Source organism: Microcebus murinus, chromosome 12, assembly GCF_040939455.1.
Source record: "Microcebus murinus isolate Inina chromosome 12, M.murinus_Inina_mat1.0, whole genome shotgun sequence".
Classification (NCBI taxonomy): Eukaryota; Metazoa; Chordata; class Mammalia; order Primates; family Cheirogaleidae; genus Microcebus; species Microcebus murinus.
In genome coordinates, this window is record NC_134115.1 from 74,719,282 (window position 1) to 74,737,070 (window position 17,789).

Here is a 17,789-nt window from a genome sequence, read left to right on the forward strand (position 1 = left end):
GAACCCAGGCATCCTGCCCCCCGAGTTCCTTCTCTGACCCTTCGGCTTCCCCTGGCCTTTGCGAACAGTAGAGAAATAATGACGATGAGAATTACAATCACAGCTTCCACCCACCGAGCACTGGCCACGTGCCGGCTTGGCGCCAGGCACAACATACACACCGCAGGGGACTGACCTGAGTCCCCACAGCAACCTCACGAAGTATGTGCTATTTGTCCCCTTTTATAGACAGAGGGTCCCCGAGGAGGGAAGTGACTTGCCCCGGTCCCTCCGCTGGGGAGTGGAGCTGCTGGGGAAGGTGGCATTTGGCAGGGGTTGGGGACGCGGACTCAGGAGCCAGACAGCCAGCTGTGGAACTCACTGCTGTGTGCCCTTGGGCAGGTCACTTTACCTCCTGGTGCCTCAGTTTCCTCCGCTGTGAATGGGGATAACGGTAGTTCCCGGTCCGTCGCGTTCCTACGAGGGTGAAAGAGCCAAGGCTTGCAAAGCGCTTGCTGAGAGCTGAGCGAGTCTGGAGTGGGCGGAACAGCGTCTTCTCCAAGTTCTCGTCCGCCCTGACCCACAGAGTGCGGCCTCATTGCAGATGCGGTTAGCTAGGATGAGGCTGCACCGGGTGATGAGGTTGTGCCGGGTGTCCTGCATCCAGTGACTGGTGTCCTTGTGAGAGAACAGAGAGGGGGACACACACAGAGGGGGACACAGACACGGAGACCGGAGAGCCGCACGGGGCGGACGGCGTGTGGGCCGGGGCGGAGATTGGAGGCAGGAAGCCACACGCCAGGACCGCCAGGGACGAGTGGCAGCCCCCAGAGCAGCGCGAGGCGGGGAAGGACGTTTCCCCGGAGCCTTCGAAGCAAACCTGGCTCTGCTGACAGCCGGTCTCAGACGTCTGCCCTCCAGTGCCGCGAGGGAACACACTGCTGTTGTTTTAAGCCGCCTAGTTTGTGGACCTTTGCCATGGCCGCCCCGGGAAACGAATATGGCGGTCCTTAAACGTACAGTTGTAGAGGAGGATGAAACCCAGTTCTGCTTGTCTCCGAAGCTCAAACTCTCTGGCCAGATGTGGCCAGAGACACCACAGGGCCATCTCCGTGGAGTTCTCTTCTCCCGTGGTCAAGGCTGCTGTCCTTACATACTGCTCTTGGTATGGAACATTCCAGCACACCAGCATCCCCGCCAGAGCTGGGAATGACTTCTTTAGGCAGGTGGTCCTAACGAGGCCCTGCTCACCTGAGAACCAGGCGGCGCCCCCCACATGGCCAGTGCGTGAACGAAGGGTGCGCCGTGTCCCTTCTGTAAGGTCCAGGCAGCTCAGCCCTCTTTCACCGGCACTCGGAACAAGTGCGCCTCTGTTCGTAACAAGTGAATGTGTTTCCTGCACCCCCTTATTGATGGCTTGGCCACCAGTTGTATTTTCTTCTTGCTTTGGCTGCCAGGAAGCTCAAAGCCGTGGTACACCCGTCTTGGTTTAGCTATCTGGGATAGTTACAGTCCCACGTATTCACAAAGCTTCTTAGTCTTTTATGGTTCCGTTAATGGTGGTAGCGAGGAGGTGTTCTGAATTAAGAGGGAATGCGTGCGGCTGGGCGCGGTGGCTCACGCCTGTAATCCTAGCACTCTGGGAGGCCGAGGTGGGTGGATCGCTCAAGGTCAGGAGTTCGAAACCAGCCTGAGCAAGAGTGAGACCCCGTCTCTACTAAAAATAGAAAGAAATTAATTGGCCAACTGAAAATATATAGAAAAATTAGCAGGGCATGGTGGCGCATGCCTGTAGTCCCAGCTACTCGGGAGGCTGAGGCAGTAGGATTTCTTGAGCCCAGGAGTTGCTGTGAGCCAGGCTGACGCCATGGCACTCTAGCCTGGGTAACAGAGTGAGACTCTGTCTCAAAAATAAATAAATAAAAAAAGAAAGAGGGAATGTGTAGAACTGGGAGCCAAAAGCCCTGACCTCTCCTGTTCTGCGTGCCCCTGGGACGGCTTTGGCTCTCTGAAGCTCACTTTCCTAATCTGCAAACTGAATATCTGAATATAAAAGTCCCTGTTCTGTCTGCCAAGAGGTCAAGGGAGATGATGTGTGTGGAGGTGCTGTGTAAACCGTCCGCTGCCTTACCCGTGTGATGATTCAGGGTCTCTGTCTTTGGAGAAACTAGGCCTGTTTTTTTGTTTTTTTTTAAAAAGGAATAAATAAATAATAATAAACCATTAATAGAAATAAGGTCATCCTGCTAAGATGGCTTGCGGTGTATCAAGACAGCGCGTCTGACCTTCACTGCAGGTGAGTGCGATTAGGGTCCTCAACCCGTGGTCCAGGTGGGAGGCCTGCAGCACACAGGGGGGAGGAAGCTCCCCGCCCAGCCCCACTTGGACAAGGCTGTGCACTCAGTCGCACGGCCTCTCCTGGGGGTGGGGAGAGGCCCAGAGGAGGGGTCCAGGGTGTCGATCTCTTCTCCTGCCCCCAGGAATGTTTGTGCTCCCGAGATTATTAACCAGAGCAAACAGCAAGTGCTGCCAAAGGCCACCTGGACTTTTGGCTGCCTTGTAAAAATTAACCCCGGGCCACAAGGATGCAAGGCCAGCAGCGGTCAGAGGGCTGCTGACCCTTCATCGCCTATGGCTGTCGGGTGGGAGGAGGAGGCTCTGCCCTCCTAGGGAGCCCTGGGCCCTAAGAGTCCACAGGCATTGGGCAGGTTCTGGAGCCATTGCAAGGGGAGGGAGATGACCTGCCCCAAGCAGGAGGCCGCAGGGCCTCAGGTGCCCCATGCAGTAGGGAACAGGGGCCTCGACTTTCAGATGCACACACTGGGGCTCAGGGAGAAAATGGGACTTGTTCAAGATTACCCAGCTCATGGCCGAGTTGGGGGCCAGGCAGTCCTGACCCCAGCGCGCAGGCGCTGCACTGATTTGTGACCGTGAGAGAGCAGTCAGGAGGGAGATCCGGGAAAGCCACTCCCTAGGAGGTTTTCCAGGAAGCAGGAAGAGGCTGGGCACTAGGACCCAGTGACTGGACCAGCAGGGAGTCAAGGGCAAGGGCCAGAACTCAGAGCAGAGGGCAAGGTCAAGGTTGGTCTTCCTCTGCTCAGGGTGGGAAGGCAGGTGACCTTCCTCCCTGACAGGAGGCCTCACCTCAGTGCCCAAGCCACAGCCTGGCCGCTCAGCGTCCCCCTGGCAAAGCTGGAGGTGGGCAGCGCCCAGGACTCCATGACCAGCTGTGTCTAGGTTTTGTCACTAACTCCTCCACCCCTGTCCCAGATAGCCAGGCCACCAGAGACTTGACCAGTAACTGTGACTTGCTGGGCCACCAAGGGGCAGTCCTTTCCCTCCCTGGCCTCAGCTTCTATGCCCAGACTTCCAAATGGGGGTCATATGCACTCACTGGACGGGACTGAAATAAGAACTGAATGAGGGGCACATGTGCAAATGCTCCCCAGGTGCACACTCTGAGGGACGCCTGTTAGACACTTGGCATCACACGTGTCACGGCGGAGGGCTCCATGCACAGCTTCAAGTGCGCTGAGAAGGCGTGAGCTTCCAGCGTCCAGCAGGGGGCAGCAGAGAACTTCCAGAAAGACCACCAGGGTGTGCACAGATTGCTGCGTGCAGACGGAGCCCGGCCATGCAACCAGGGCTAGAAGCCAGCCTTTCTTAACCCTAAGCCTGCTAGAAATCCCGAGGTGAGTGTAAAACATTCGGTCTCTGCCTTGCCCGTCCCTACCCCAGTGGGGAGCTTGATGCTTGGTTGGGGCCCTTTTTAAAAAGTAGTTCCCTGGGGGATTCCGCTGGAGACCCAGAACCACTTGCTGTAGACCACAAAGGCTACTGCACCTGAATAATCACTTTATTAAGTTCCTACTTTCTGCCAAGTCCTATTCTGACACTCTATTAGCATGTCGTACTGAGTCTTCTATTAAGGATCTTACTATGCTGGTGGCCCTATTTTGCAGACAGGGAAACTGAGGCTGAGATATCAGGTGATCAGGTGTTGAAGGTCACCCAGCCAGTGAATGGCAAATTAAACCAAGATGGCTCCTTTACACCCAAGGCACTTTGGCGACCTCCCAGACCTTGTTCCCTGATAAACAGCCGGACATTTGGGCACATACTTTCAGACACCTGGAGCTGACCGGTCTCCCTTCACTGGGACCTTCATTCTGGGAGTCAGGCTTGTGTGAGCCTATTTCTCCCTCCCTCGGCCAAGAGCATGCTCGGTGTCTGCTGCACCAAGCCCAGACCCTGTCTTCCTCCTTGGAGCCCAGCACTGTGCCGGGCACATAGTAGGTGCTCATTACACAATGCCAACTGACTCAGACTATGGGGGAGAATTTAGGTCAGACCCCAAGAATGATCACCCAAGTAGAAGACAGCGGAGGGAGACTGGGAAATTGAAATCACCACGTCCAAAGTCCTTTCATAACGATCACTGAATGAGTCAGCAAACGAATGAATGACCTCACTCTGTGGCGGCTTTTCCTTCAGTCCCCAAATTCGAGTTTCTCTGTAAACTGTGTGGCTGGGAGGACCCATCACGGTGTGATACAGCTGAACTTCACCCCGAGACAGGCCTGGGGGCAGTCATGGCTGCGACCCTGTCCTGCCTACTTGATCTTAGCTAAGTGACTTCACATTTCTGAGTTTTTCCTCTGTTAATTGGGGTTAATAAGAGCTCACAGGGGTGTATGAGAATGAAATGATGAGAAGTACATCATGTTCTTGCTCCTTGGAGAGAGCTTAGCAAGGAGTAAATGTTATCCCAGGGTCAAGGTTGCCCTTAGATAATGTCAGTCCAGGTTCCCAGTTGTGGGAGCAAGCGGCTTAGCCTGGAGAGGCCGCTCAGGAAGTGAGACAAGTTGTAGCTCAGAGTGTCCTTGAGATCCGGCCGTCCCAGGGACAGAGCTTGTGGCCCGGGATCTGGCTTCCTTCCCTTCCTGCAGAAAGGGCTCCCAAAGGAATAAACTTCCAAAGGCCTCGCCTGGGCCCAGGGAAGGGGTGCGGGCATATCCCGCTCTGTGCAGGCCGGCCCCATCTGCCCGCTGAAGCCGGGCCCCACTGGGGGCCTGCCCCGACTCCTGGCTGACCGGGTGGGTGGGAACCAACATCCTTGGAAAGACTAAAATTGCTAGTTCCTGAAACCACGAGCCAAGCCGAGTCAGCTCTTTGGAAAGCCCCACTGGCCTTTCTTCAATGAAGACAAATGAATTTATCTCAATCAGCTGCCTTGAAAGGCAGTGGGAACTCTTCCCCGGCTCTTCCTCCTGGGCAACAGAGTCCTGACTGGCCGCTCCTGTCCCTGAGAGAATTCTCCTTGGAAGTGTCACCCTGCAGATGGAGCCAGCAGGGCTGGATGTCAACAAGTTCATGAGTCTATAGTAACGAGGGTCCAGTTACGGACACGATTCCTCCCCTCCAAGTACAGGAATGACAGAATGTGCTGAGGACATCCATTAGTAATAGTAATAACTAACATTTATTTAGCACTAACTGTGTGCCAGACTCTGTTCTAAACAGTTTATATGAACTCAATTTTAATCCTCACGTCACCCACTACAAGCACTTATGAACCACTCACAGGATAAATCAATTGTATCCCCACCTTACAGAAGAGGAAACCGAGGTTCAGAGAGGTTCACCACCTTGCCTAGGCTCCCGCAGCTGACAAGTTGGGCAGATGGAGGCCGAGAAAAGGGAGGGTTGGCTCAGGGTTCCGCAGCCTAGTGACCCCCCCAGATCTCCTGCCTCCCCAACCAGGTCCCTGCCCACCAGACACAGGCAGGACTTCAGGGCTCCACGTCTCACTCTGTAGATTCCAGCTCAGGCTGCAGAGTTCTGCGTCATTGGGTAGTTTGCAAATAATTCCTTTGTTTTTTAGGGTGGTGAAGTTTCCTCCATGGGGAAGAAAGAGCTTCATCAAAGTGCCTCTGCATGGTCGGGCCTTGTTGGATGTGCCAGGCTTTGGTGGAGACCCACTTCTCCTGGAAGACACCCCAACTGTGCTCGGGGGTTCCTGAGTTGGCAAGAAAGCACTCCTCTATCCGTCCTTCCTCGGTGGTCCCACTAGGTGGCACCTGGCATTGTGGCTGAGAGCACCTATTAGGGAATCAGACCACCCAGGTACAAATCCCACTTCTGCCACCTGCTGGCCCTGTGACCTTGGGCGAGTTCCTGAACCCCTTCCTGCCTTGGTTTACTCCCTGTAAAATAATAATATGAATAGTATCTACTCCTCAGAATCATTGTGGGAAAGGAGACAGTTAATACAGTGGCTGGGAGCAGTGCAGTGCTTGGCACCAGATAAATTTGCTAACTCTTATTGTCATTCCATCCCATGGTGATTGCCCTTTGCTTGCCTTCCCCTCCACTTGGCTGGAAGCCCCTTGAGAGCAGGGCAGTGACTGATCCAGGGCCAGGGTAGTGTCGCTCGCACCCAGCAGAGGAACCCTGGTCTCCGACTGGGGACTCAGGAAACGTGTGCTAAGTGGGAGATCACGTGACAGTTCTGGAGGAAGACACCTCTGCCTGACTTTCAAAGGTCTTCCTTGGTAGCCGGCCAGTGTGGATGTCAGTCATGGCCGGGGACCTGTCCGGCACACGCAGCAGAGCTGTGGCAGAACAGGCTTTGAACCCAGGTCTCCTGACTCCAGTCCTGGTCCCCATCTCGGCAGTAACCTGTCTGCAAGCTCCAGTAGCAGCTGCTGGGCTCACAGCAAGCCCCTGCCTCTCTGCCCGAGCCTCCCCACCACGCCTGCTCGCCGCAGATACAGGCCGAGTCCTTGGGAGCTCCATAAGAAGACAACAACATAGAAATGGAAAAAGTCATTGAGGAGGACACAAACTACCCCACAAAGGGGCTGAGACCAACCATAAAGGGGCTGAAATTAGATGTCGATGGGGGCGAATGTGTCGCTGGACAAGGAGGAGACAGACCCCGAGGGGGAGAAGCAGGGCCCGCCTGGGCGCTGAGAGATAGCCGTGCGGCGGGGCAGCGAGATGTTCTTGGCAATGGGGGCTCCATAGACTCTCATCATGACGCCAACTCTTGCAGTCTTTTCAGGGTTGCCTTCCCCAACAGATGGGACCTCGCAGCCTTTTCAGCACCAGGACCCACAGGAGTTCTCTTCCTGGAGCTCGTGCCGTCCTGCAGCCATGCACCCTACCGCGCCCCCCCATTCCGCATGTAGAATGGGCTGAGAGTTGGGGTCCCCAGGGGTCTGGACATCCAGGTCGCTCCAGAGACGCCAGCATTCTAGCAACTCACGGGTGGCCATCAAAGATCGGGTGAATGTTCCCTCCCCCCGGCATGCCCGCCCAGGCAGAGATTCCAGAGACTCCCTCCCTCCCAACTTCTCACCATGTTCTAAATTTTCAGAGAGATCTTCTGGGGGTTTGGAATTCTGGGAAATCCCTACAGTGCTTCAGGATTTCCAAGAGCACCCCCCATTGCTAATGTTTTAAGGTGGCAGAGACCTTCTTTTTAATTCGACAGTTCTTAAGAACTACTGCTATGTTTCAGTGGGCCAGAGAACTGTCCCAAGTTCCAGCCATCTGCGTTTAGGCCTGCAGCTTTCAGGATCCCAGAAGTGCCCTCCTGAGCCTGCAGGCTCTTGGTAAGAACCAGATGGATTTCAAGAGTCTCGCTACATTCCTGGGGACCTATGGAATCCCCCCAGGGCTCAGGGATCCTAGAAGCGGTAGTTCTAGAGTGAGGATGCTGATTGAGAGATGGACACATGGCGGGTGGGGGGAGTGGAGGCCAAACCCCTTGAATCTCGTGTCTATGTCTGGAAAACGATGTGAGGTTTTTGCTGAGCTGAAGCACAAGCTGGAACTAGGAAACTTGGAAAATCGTGGCTGGCTCCAGCGGGAATCGTCCAGACACAAATGAACCAGCCACGGCCAGGGTCCCCCTGGGTGGTCCCCATCCATGCTCCCAAGGCGGCCAAGGAAAGCTCCCACGCTCAGTGCCAGGGGCCTCCGCTGCCCCAGGCTGGGACCTCCCAGCGTGCAGGGCCAGTGAGATAAGGCTTCTGGGGCGTGCAGGGGAGCCCAAGCACGAACCTGCAGAGCCAGCCAAGCTGACGTGGCACCAAAACGACCAATCTTAGAAAAAAGGGGCTTTATGGCATTAATGAGGCTCCCCCTGCCCCTCAGGTCTCTGCACAAACGTCACCTGCAGGAGGCCTTTCCAGGGCTCCCTGTGGAGGGCTGCACCCCCGCCCTGGCAGAGCGCCACCCTCCTGCTCGCTCTTAACCCACAACATTTATCACCATCTGACGGGCCACGTATGTGGCCCTCTCTCTTGTTTATTGTCTCTGTTCCGTGAGGGTAAAGACTCTCACGCTTCATTCGGTGCAAGTCCAAAGTAGGTTCTCAGTCAATATTTGTCGCATAATTATTTTTTGAGCCCGTATTGTCAATTCCATCAAAGTGTCACATTGCCTACAAGTTGCTTTCGGCTGAATTGGCTGCAACCGGCAAAGCCTTTTGCATACTCTTTCCGCATGTCAGGGAATTGAATCCGCACAGCAGCTTTGTAAGGGGGTACTAGTATTGTGCCCACTCTGGACGTGAGGTGACTTGGGCTCAGAGCAGTTAAGTCACTTTGCCAGGATCGCTCATGCATAAGTGATGACGCCAGGATTCGACCTGGGAAGCTCAGTCTGTGGGCTAAACCACAGCCCGCTCTGCCCGGCCCAGCGGCCTGTGGTGTCTGGCCGTCACCCTAGGTCCCTGCCTCTGCCTCCACAGACCCTGGCCTTCCAGGAAGCTGCCACTGCCGGACACCCTCACGCCCAGTCACAAGTCTTGCCGCTCGGCTCCCGGCCACGTGGGGCACTAACCTGGGCTGTCCCTGCCAGTCCCAGCTTCAGGGACCGTCCCTGCTCAGACTCAGGAGTCAGGGGCTTTCCGCTGAGGAGGCCCAGAGAGGCCCAGCAGTCTGTCCCAAGTCACACAGCACACTCAAGCGACCTGGGGGCACCTTGCTTTTATTTTGGGGTCCTCACTGCCCTGGGGAAAAGGGGGCACATTCCCACAGCTACGTTCCGAAACGATGGGCAGGCCCTCTGAGCACAGTGGCCCTCTGAGCACTGTTCCAGATGACAGCTACGGCTTCCCTCCAGCACGCCAGCCCCTCAGCACTCCCCAGCTGCTCCCTGGCTGGCCCTCTGGCCTCGGCCTGCTCCTCCCTCAGGGCTCCCCAAGCCTGTGGCGAGGCCGCCTGCCTGGGCCCAGGGTCAGGCCTCGGGGCACGCCCAGCCCAAGGCCTGGTTCAGGTGCTGCTGGCTGTGGCCTCTCGTCCCCTCTCTGCGCTAGGGGTCCCTGCCTTTACTGTCTCTGCCTCCAGCTCACCTCTGCCAGTCAGGCCACCTCCCACAAGTGGCCAGTGTGATCTAAATACCAATCTAGGCTGGCGGCGATGCCTTAAGAACCTTCCTCAGCTGCCTTTTGCCTTTGGCAGAAGCAGGCACTCTGGAGGGGCTGGACGGCCCTGTACTCCCTGCCCAGACAGCTCTGGCAGCTCAGGGCTCTCCAGGCTTTGTCTCCACCGCCCCACCCACCTTCCCGGGACCGAGTCTGCCCACCCTCCAAGGCTTAGCCACGGCTTCCTTGGCAAAGCTTCTCTGACCCTTCCACAGTCACGGATGGGGTGACCCTCCTCCGTGCCTCTGGGCTCCCCCCGCAAAGCCCGAGTGAGGTTGTAAACGTCTGTCCCCACAGATGGTGAGCACCCCGGGCAAAGCCCGCGTGGCCCCTGCTGGTCTCATCTGCCGCCTTACTGCTTGATTTGCAGCTGATGCAAGTGGTGTGTGTTGAAGGAAGGAAAGAAGTGGGCCTCAGGTTCCCTAACTGTGCATGGGCGCGTTAGGTCAGCCTCGGGGCTCTTTCTCCCACCCCAAGTTCCTCACGTCGCGCCTGGACTTCTCCATCGCGGCAGACCAGCTGCGTCCTATGGGCACCTATGCCGGGAATCATCGCAGCCCTCACACCATGGCCTCCGCTAGAGTGTGACAGGACAGGGAGCCACGCCTGCCGTTTGACTGACTGAAGACCAGAAGGTGGTCCCAGGCCTCCGGAGCCCCAGCACCAGGACACACGTGACAGAGTGAGCCCCTCCACCTCCTTCATGGAGACACTCGTCACTCGCCACCCCCGGGGCACGCGGCAGTTGCTCAATCAAAGCTTGTGCAACCCACGAAAGGAGACGGGGCTGGGACACTGCAGACCGGTGGGACGCACGCCTGAGCCGTCCCAGCCCTCCTCGCTCGGGTTCCCCAGGGGGAAGCGGCTGATACTCCAGAGGACAGAACCAACCAGACCCGGAGCCGAAGCCTCTGTTTATTCACATATTCCACCACCGGCTGTCGGGCTTCTCCCGAATGCAGTCCCGCGTCTCGTGGTCTGGGGCGCACCCCCTTGCTCCCCCAAAGCCGCAACCCCATGCAGTAGGTGGGGAGACCGGGCGCCAGGTGCAGAGCCCGTCCAAGGTCACGCGGCAGTCTTCCGGGTGTCCACTCTGCCTTCAGCAGGGAGCCCCGGCCTGGCCCGGCTCTGTGCGCCCTCGGGGTGGGACGGCTGGCTCCGGCCCCGTCGCAGGGAGCTGCCGATCTGCTCTCTGAGGGCCTCCAGCCGCTGGGCCAGGTTTTGGACCCCAGCCCCACCTAAGGGCAGTGAGACTCGAGGCCTGCCTTTCCTTGGACCTTCCCCACCCAGGTTGATCTGGGTCCCAACATCCTCTAGAGAAGCCTTGGGGGGTAGGTACCCTCCACCCTTTCCCCCACCCCCACCCTGGGCCCCGATGCACAGCTGGGCATGTGGGTGGTCCTAGAAAAAGAATTCCACATTTGGGAACCAGGAAGATTTTAGAAATCACCTCTCAACACCCACCCCATTTCAGAGGTGGGAACTGAGGGACTGAGGCCCAGAGAGGATGGGTTCTGGCTCAAGATCACAGAGGACACTAGGGGCCCTGCCCCCTCTCCCTTCTTCACCTCTCAGCACTGGGGACGTGTTTGGAGGCCCCGTGGGCAGGGGGGGTGCAGAGGGTACCACCTCCTCCTCCTCGGTCAGCATCTCTGCCAGGACTCGGGTCTGAGTCCAGTCGCTGTGACTCCTGGCCAGGGTGAGTTGGGTGGTGGGGAGCGATTCTTTGCGGTCCCAGGCCTCCTCCTCCCCCACCCCAGTGCCCCAGGGCTGGGCCCACCTCTCTCTTGGGCACCTGGCAGAGCCAGGGCTGCACGGGGGTGCCCAGGGTGGGGGCCGGGCCGACAGGGGCCTGCTGCCTGGGGCCTCAGGGCCTAACACCTGCAGGAAAAACCAGAGCCCAGGCTGGTGACCCAGCCCTGCCTCTCTGTGTCCCACGTCCCCGGTGCTGGCTGTAAGCCCAGCTGTGCCTGCCCCACAGGCTGCCAAGGATGTCAGGTGGGCATAAAGGAGCGGGGTCTTGATCGCTTTCTTCTGTGGGCAGCAGGTGGTCCTCGTAATGTCCTCTCCTGAGACTAGGAGAGCCCTGAGGGCGGGAACCACCTCTGGTCTAGTTCTGAACCCTCAGAGCCCAGAACGGAGGTGGGCACAAAGCCAGAGCTCACGGGAGAGTGACTGGAGGAGTGGATATATAAACGAGTAAACATGTAAGTGAATGAAAGAATGGTGAATGACAGAGTAAGTTCCTGAAAGAAGGCAGGGTGGGGAGGAGGGAGGGCGAGGCATGTCGCAGTTCCCACCCCAGGGAGGGGAGCCCGCAGCTGGCCATTCCCTCCCTGGGGTCCAGCCTGGATCCCTGGAATCCCCTGGCCCCGGAGCCCCCTGGATCACTGACTCCTAGACCCCGGTCTCCAGTTCTCCCGCCGTCCCTTCTCTCCAGCTGGGCCTTCGCTACCTGCTGCAGGTGGCGCTCCCTCCAGGGGCAGGCCCAGTGCGCCAGGGGCGCTCGGCACAGCGGGCAGAGGTGGCGGCAGGGGCAGGAGCAGAGGGGTGGCAGTGCCTGCAAGAGGGCGAGTCAGAGGCTCCATGACGTCCCCACCTATCACTCCTCCATGTTGGGCAGCGAGACTCACATGGCAGGAGGGAGCTGGTACCACCCAGCAGGGACACGGTGGGGCTGGCCCCAGGCCCGGCTGATGGTGGTGGCAGGCAGAGAGGCGCCTAGAAAAAGCAGAAGTTAAATGACTTGCCCAAGGTGACACGGCTAGTAGGTGGCAGAGCTGGAAATGGAGCCCAGGTGGTCTGGACGCAGAGGTCAGACCCCTGTCCCCAGGCCTGGCTCCAGGCTGGTGGCCGTGCTCACCTCTCTAGCTCGTGGACCTGCTGGGCCAGGACCCGCTGCTCGTTCCGGGCCAGGTCTCGGCTGCTCTGCAGGTGGCTCTTTTCTTTCCTGGGGGAGAGCAGGCCCCAGGGAGGGGACAGGAGGTGGGGCTGGTGCGGGTGTCAGTCAGCCTCTCCTCACTGCAGCATAGCACCAGCCCCAGGAGTCAGGTGGGGACAGAGCAGAGCCGAGGACCAGAGAGGGGCGGCAGCTTGGCAGAAGCAGCGTAGCAGTGAGGGGTGGGGCAGAGTCCCCTGGCCGTGGGCTGGGACCTACCTGAGCCTCTCGTTCTCCAGCATGAACTCCTGCAGCATCCCGTAGAGGTTCCGCTGGGCCCAGGCCATCTGGGAGCCACTGAGCCCGGAGGCTGCAGGGAAGCAGGAGGTGGCTGGATCCACAGGAGCCCCAGGCCCTATCCCCATCCTGCTCCACCCCCGAAGAGCTCAGACCCTTGCGTTTCATCTGGTCCAGCTGGAACTGCAGGCGACGGTTCTCCTCCTGGAGCTGCAGCACGTCAGTCTCCAAGTGCTGGGGCTGCTTTGCCACAGGGGACTGCAGAGAAAGACCCAGAGCTGCCCTTTATGGCTGTATGAGTTGTGCACTGCACAAGGCCTTCCAGGTGTGGGAAGTGAGTGAAACCTAAAGTCAAGCTTCACTTCTGGCCTCTTGGCACAAGGCTGCGTCTACCTGGAAGGGGCACCTTGTCCCAACTGCACCATCCCGAAGGGCCCCACTCTGAGCTGGAGAGCTGGACTCAGCTCTAGGTTCAAGTCCAAACTGAGTTCTGCCCAAACCTTGGCCCAGAGTTGGACCCCAAACAAGACCCTGTATCGGACCCCCAACTCAGCTCACAACTGAGCCACGGCACCAGCTGGGGCCCTGGCTATACCCCGTCTGTATCCCAGCTTAGACTCCAACCCAACTCCTGCTCTGACCCTGACCAGGACCCTGGTCCCACCCCGCCCAACCATGACACCATTTCCAGGATTTCAACCCTAATCCCAACTCTGACCCTGTCCCACACTCTGATCACGGTGTCACCTTGGGCTTCAACCACTGCCTGACCCCCACTATCTGCCCTGCCTGTCCCTTGCCCGTGCCCCTCCAGTCACCTTGGGGGCCTGCGGCCGGGTGGTGACTCGCTGAGCTCGGCTCGCGTATCGCAGGGTGCTGAGAGTCTCGGGGAGACACTGGGCTGAGGGGGACACGCAGGCCACCTGGGGAGGGCTCCCCTGAGTGCTGCTCTCCCGGGGCCCCTCTTCAGGACCCAGCCTTCCCCGCCACTCTCCCCCTTGGGTACCATGAGGGTGACCCCACGCCCCCCCAGGGAGTCCGCCAGCAACTTGGTGAGCTTGCTGTCCCTGAAAGGGATGTGGCTCTGCTTCCGCTGGGGGTCCAGCAGCAGGGAGATGCAGTGACCTGGGTGGGAAGAGCAAGGCCCAGAAAGGTCACGCCACTTGCCCAAGGCCACCCGGCTGCAGGGCCGGGATCTCCACCCAGGCCTGCGTGAGTCTACAAACCCGTCTTCCCACGTGCTCTCATTACCCAGATTGGTCTCCACCACACTCTGGGGCTACTTGAGGGCAGAGATGGCCCGTCACCCCTGATCCCCAAAAGGGCCTGGGACGCAGCAGGGGCTCAGGAAATTTCCAGTGAATGGACTGAACGAAAAGGAGTTTCAGGAGCATCTCCCTGCACACTGCTGGGGAATGTGAGGTCCCGGCCCTTAGGGATCTCAAAGTCCAATAACCTGGGGTGGGGGAGAGGAGAGAGGCCCCTTCCTGGGTCTCGGTCTTCCCAACAGCACAAGAGACAAGTCGAATGTTTCTGAGTTGAGTGTTTCTACCTCCCAAATTAGAATGTAACTTTATAGGCCCTTCGAATGTATAGGTTCTTATAGTCCCTGTTCTGAGACGGGAGAGTCAAAAACAGAGCTGGGCCTCTGGCTCTTGGATCACAGCTCTTTCACCGTGTCTATGCCCTACAACTCCCCTGGTATCCCCGCTGTGGACAGCTGTGGGCCCGGAGCCGGGGAGGGACACAGGAATGGGAGCAGCTGGCCCCAGGTCTCACCCAGGGCCAGCAGGCTGCGGTTGATGCTGTTGGCCTCGAGCATCAGCTCCCCACGGGATCCTGTGGCTGCCACCTTTTCGCTGCCGGCCAGGTCTACAAAGCACAGCTTCCCGCCGACGGGGGGCTCCCCGGGGCCCACAGGAGGCATCTGCTGGGACTGGGGGATCGGGGTATCATGGGGACTTGGGAGGGATGGTGCCCATCAAAGTCACAAGGACACGAAGCCAAGGGTTTCCACTATCAGCCCCCATGCACGCTCAAGTCGGTTTATATGTCCAGACGCAGACCCTTGCTGCGCGGCTACCCTTGCTGCGCGGCCCGGGGCCAGCTGCTTCTCCGGGCCGGGGCACTCACGGTTTGGCAGCCGATGTAGAGGGTGAGCAGGGCATGGCTCCGGCTGGAGGCCTGGTTCAGGGTGTGAGCCGAGCTCCTTCGACGGCTAAGACCTGGAGGGGAAAAACATCAGGAGCGGGACCCGGTAGGAGAACCAGGGAAGAAAAACTCGCAAAGGAATCTGGAAGACAGAGGGGACAGCCTGCGCAAAGGCAGAGAGGCAGGACAGGGGGCGCTGGGTCAGGGAATGATGGAATGTTGGCTCTGGCTCTAGCACAGATAGGTGAAAAGGGGATGCGGAGGATCAAACATTTGCATTTTATAAGCACTCTCCTATTGCTGTGTGCAGGGAGGCGGAGAAACTGAGGCAGAGAGATCGGCTGAGAGGTGTGGCACAGCATCCCAGGTGCCTGCCAGAAGACGGGTGCCCATAAATATTTGATGAAAAAATGAGACTGGAACGGAAGCGTCTTACAGGCTAGGCTAAGAGGTCCGACCTTCATCCCCAGGGCTCTGCAAGGGAGGAGGGTCTGGCAGCGCAGAGGGGTGTGCTGGGCAGCGTGGAGGAGGAGGGTTGGCAAGGGACAGCTCCGAGGTGCAGAGACCTCCGTAAGGAGCCAGAATGAGGCCGGGCTGAGGCAGAGGCCCCGGCTACAGAGGAGTCTGCGAGGAGGCAGAATCCGCAGGCGCTGGGCAGTGGTGGGGGCAGGGGCATCCTTGGGCTGAGCCTCTGAATTGCTGGGTTGCTGGTCCTTTCCCCCCACAAGAGTCACTTCTGAAGCCACAGTGGCGCAGCACGCACCCAGCTGCAGGAGCTCCGTCAGGGCCTCCAGGCCCCCCAGCTCCACCGCCCGCAGCTGCTCCACGTAGAAGCCCCGGGCCTTGCTCCAGCGGACAGGGAGGGGCCGGGGAGACCCCAGGCTCAGCAAGTCCCGCACCTGGGAGGTGAGGGAGGAGGGTGAGGGAAGGGACTCTCTGAGTCTGCGTCCCTCCCACTCACCCCCAGCCCCTTACCTGCTCATTGTAGATCTCCAGATAGGAGGCGCGGAGGGTGACGGGGGCACCCAGGTGCTGCACGCGGTCGAACAGCCAGGAGAAGGTCCTCTGCATGATGCCAGCCAGGCCGGCGGGTACCGGCACCCCCTCCGCCTGGGGGCAAAGCCAGCTGAGCCTGAGACTGGGTCACCTCCGTCGTCAGCACCACAGTAACGACTACCCTTTGCAGAGCCGGCACCGCACCAGGTTCTCATACAACAGCTCATTTCATTCATTAATAATTCTCGCAGCCCGTACTATCACCTCCATTTTACAGATGAAGAAACTGAGAGCTAGTAAGTAAAGGGACCAACGCTTGAACCCAAATGCTCCAAATGGGGAGCATCTTCTCCTCTCCGGTCCTCAGTTTCCTTGTCTGCAATAATCGGGGCGGGCTGCATGGTCCCATCCCCTTCCCTCTGGGAGTCGGGGCTTCCCGCCCACCGAGCCGGGCCCGCGGGGACTCCGCCGGTGCTGGACCCACCTGGGGCGGGGGCCCCGTCAGGGTGTAGGTCTTGCCGGAGCCGGTCTGGCCGAAGGTGAAGACCGTGCAGGAGAAGCTAAGGGCGGCAGGGGTGTGGCTGGACCCCCGCGGCGCCCGGGGTTGGGTGGGGTGGGGGGTTAGGGAGGTGGAGGGCTAGGGGTGGGGGGCGGGGGGCCTAGGGGGATGCGGGGGTAGGGAGGTGGACGGCTAGGGGTGTGGGGCTGGGGGCGGGGGTTAGGGGCATGCAGGGTAGGGAGGTGGAGGGCTAGGGGTGTGGGGATGGGGGCGGGGGTTAGGGGGAGGCGGGGTCAGGGCGGTGGAGGGCTGGAGGGGCGAGGGCTAGGGGGCGGGACGTGGTTGGGGCAGGGCCGCGCCCGCCCAGTCGCGCCGCACTCACCCGCGCAGCGCCAGCTCTCCCAGGCGCCGCACGCCGCACGCGCGGAACACGTCCTCCTGAGTGCGCGCCCCGTCCAGCACCGCCCCGAAGCGGAACGCCACCTCGGGGCCGCCGCCCGGGGGGCTCACCTGCGGAGGGCGCGGCGGAGGGGCGGGCGCTCTGGTGGGGCGGGCATCCTGGAGGGGCACTTTGGGGGAGGGAGGGGCGCCCTGGAGGGACTGGGGCACCCTGGAGGGGCGGGCACTCTGGGCGGGGCACTTCCGGGCACTCTGGAGGGGCACTTTGGGGGAGGGAGGGGCACTCTGTAGGGGCGAGGCACCCTGGAGGGGCACTTTGGAGGAGGGAGGGGCGCTCTGGAGGGACTGGGGCACCTGGAGGGGCGGGCACTCTGGGGGAGGGCGGGGCCTGGGGCCAAGTTGCCTGGGGTAAGGGACCCAGCATCCCCAGGGCAGTTTTCTCGGCGGGGTCGGGAGGAAGAAGGGGTCCCTCACCTGCAGAGTCCGGGTCCCGGAGCAGTGCAGCACACTCTGCTCCCCTCGACGCAGCTCGGCCGCACTCATGGGCCGCACCCTGGGGTCCGACAGGAGGGCGGATGGGTACATGCTGATGTCTTCACTGGTCCCTGGCTCGCCCGGGTGCCTCCTACCCAATCCGCACCCACCTGAGCACTACTTGGATGGGCGTTTCCGGGCCCTCTGGTCCCTGCTCCAGGCTCCGCGCGGGGTCCCTGCGGCGGCAGCGCGAGTTACCTTCCCTGCCCCCAGCGGCTATCGGCTGTGCGGGGCGTTCAGGACCCCGAACCTCTCTGAAGCTCTGCTTACCCGTCGGGTGACCCGCGTTCCTCCATGTCCTGCTCTGCACACGCAGTTAGCTCCGCCCCAGTCTCCTTTCTTTTCCTCCCCTGTACCCTCCCCTTCTCCGCAGCGCTGGGACTGTCTCGACCATCTTCCAGTCCCACCCCCTCCCCCATCCCAGCAGCCATCCATCCGGAAAGGCTCGGCCTGCCCAGCGCCAGCTAGTTAAAGATTTACCCACCCCTACTGCTGCGGCCGAGAAAGTCTCTCCCAACCTAGGGCCCCCCTAGCGAGGGGGCTTCTGCGGTCTGAGGATCCTTGTTCTTGGCCCGTCCCGTCTGGAGGGACCCAGGCACCGCCCAGGCCAGCCTCCTTTG

General features: G+C 59.8%; 1 protein-coding gene and 1 long non-coding RNA gene across 2 annotated transcripts; one reads left to right on the forward strand and one right to left on the reverse strand.

Moving 5' to 3' along the window:
* The first annotated feature begins 247 nt into the window (after nt 1-247).
* On the forward strand, nt 248-8,453 carry LOC105873692 (uncharacterized). Its single transcript, XR_001155194.3, has 3 exons — nt 248-2,275; nt 3,429-3,671; nt 5,864-8,453. It is a non-coding gene; the product is annotated as an uncharacterized LOC105873692 (long non-coding RNA).
* Nucleotides 8,454-10,310: 1,857 nt separating this feature from the next.
* On the reverse strand, nt 10,311-17,522 carry KIF12 (kinesin family member 12). The gene is made up of 19 exons (XM_012768836.3): nt 17,440-17,522; nt 17,280-17,345; nt 17,110-17,188; nt 16,619-16,746; nt 16,222-16,297; nt 15,717-15,851; nt 15,505-15,640; nt 14,724-14,815; nt 14,370-14,526; nt 13,597-13,715; nt 13,409-13,513; nt 12,746-12,848; nt 12,573-12,663; nt 12,279-12,365; nt 12,049-12,136; nt 11,871-11,975; nt 11,196-11,296; nt 10,984-11,105; nt 10,311-10,653 (listed from the first exon to the last, which is right to left on the reverse strand). The coding sequence occupies exons 1-19, from the start codon at nt 17,463-17,465 to the stop codon at nt 10,481-10,483; spliced, it is 1,989 nt and encodes a 662-aa protein (XP_012624290.2). The 5' UTR covers nt 17,466-17,522; the 3' UTR covers nt 10,311-10,480.
* Between the last annotated feature and the right edge of the window lie 267 nt (nt 17,523-17,789).

Excerpts from the sequence above, each read along its gene's own strand:
- KIF12 (XM_012768836.3), bottom strand. The coding sequence starts at position 17,465 with ATGGAGGAACGCGGGTCACCCGACGG. Across the intron at positions 16,747-17,109 it reads CCGGGACCCGGACTCTGCAG|GTGAGCCCCCCGGGCGGCGG; the intron begins GTGAGGGACCCC and ends CGCCCTCCGCAG. Across the intron at positions 10,654-10,983 it reads CACGTCCCCAGTGCTGAGAG|GTGGGGCTGGGGTCCAAAAC; the intron begins GTGAAGAAGGGA and ends CACTGCCCTTAG.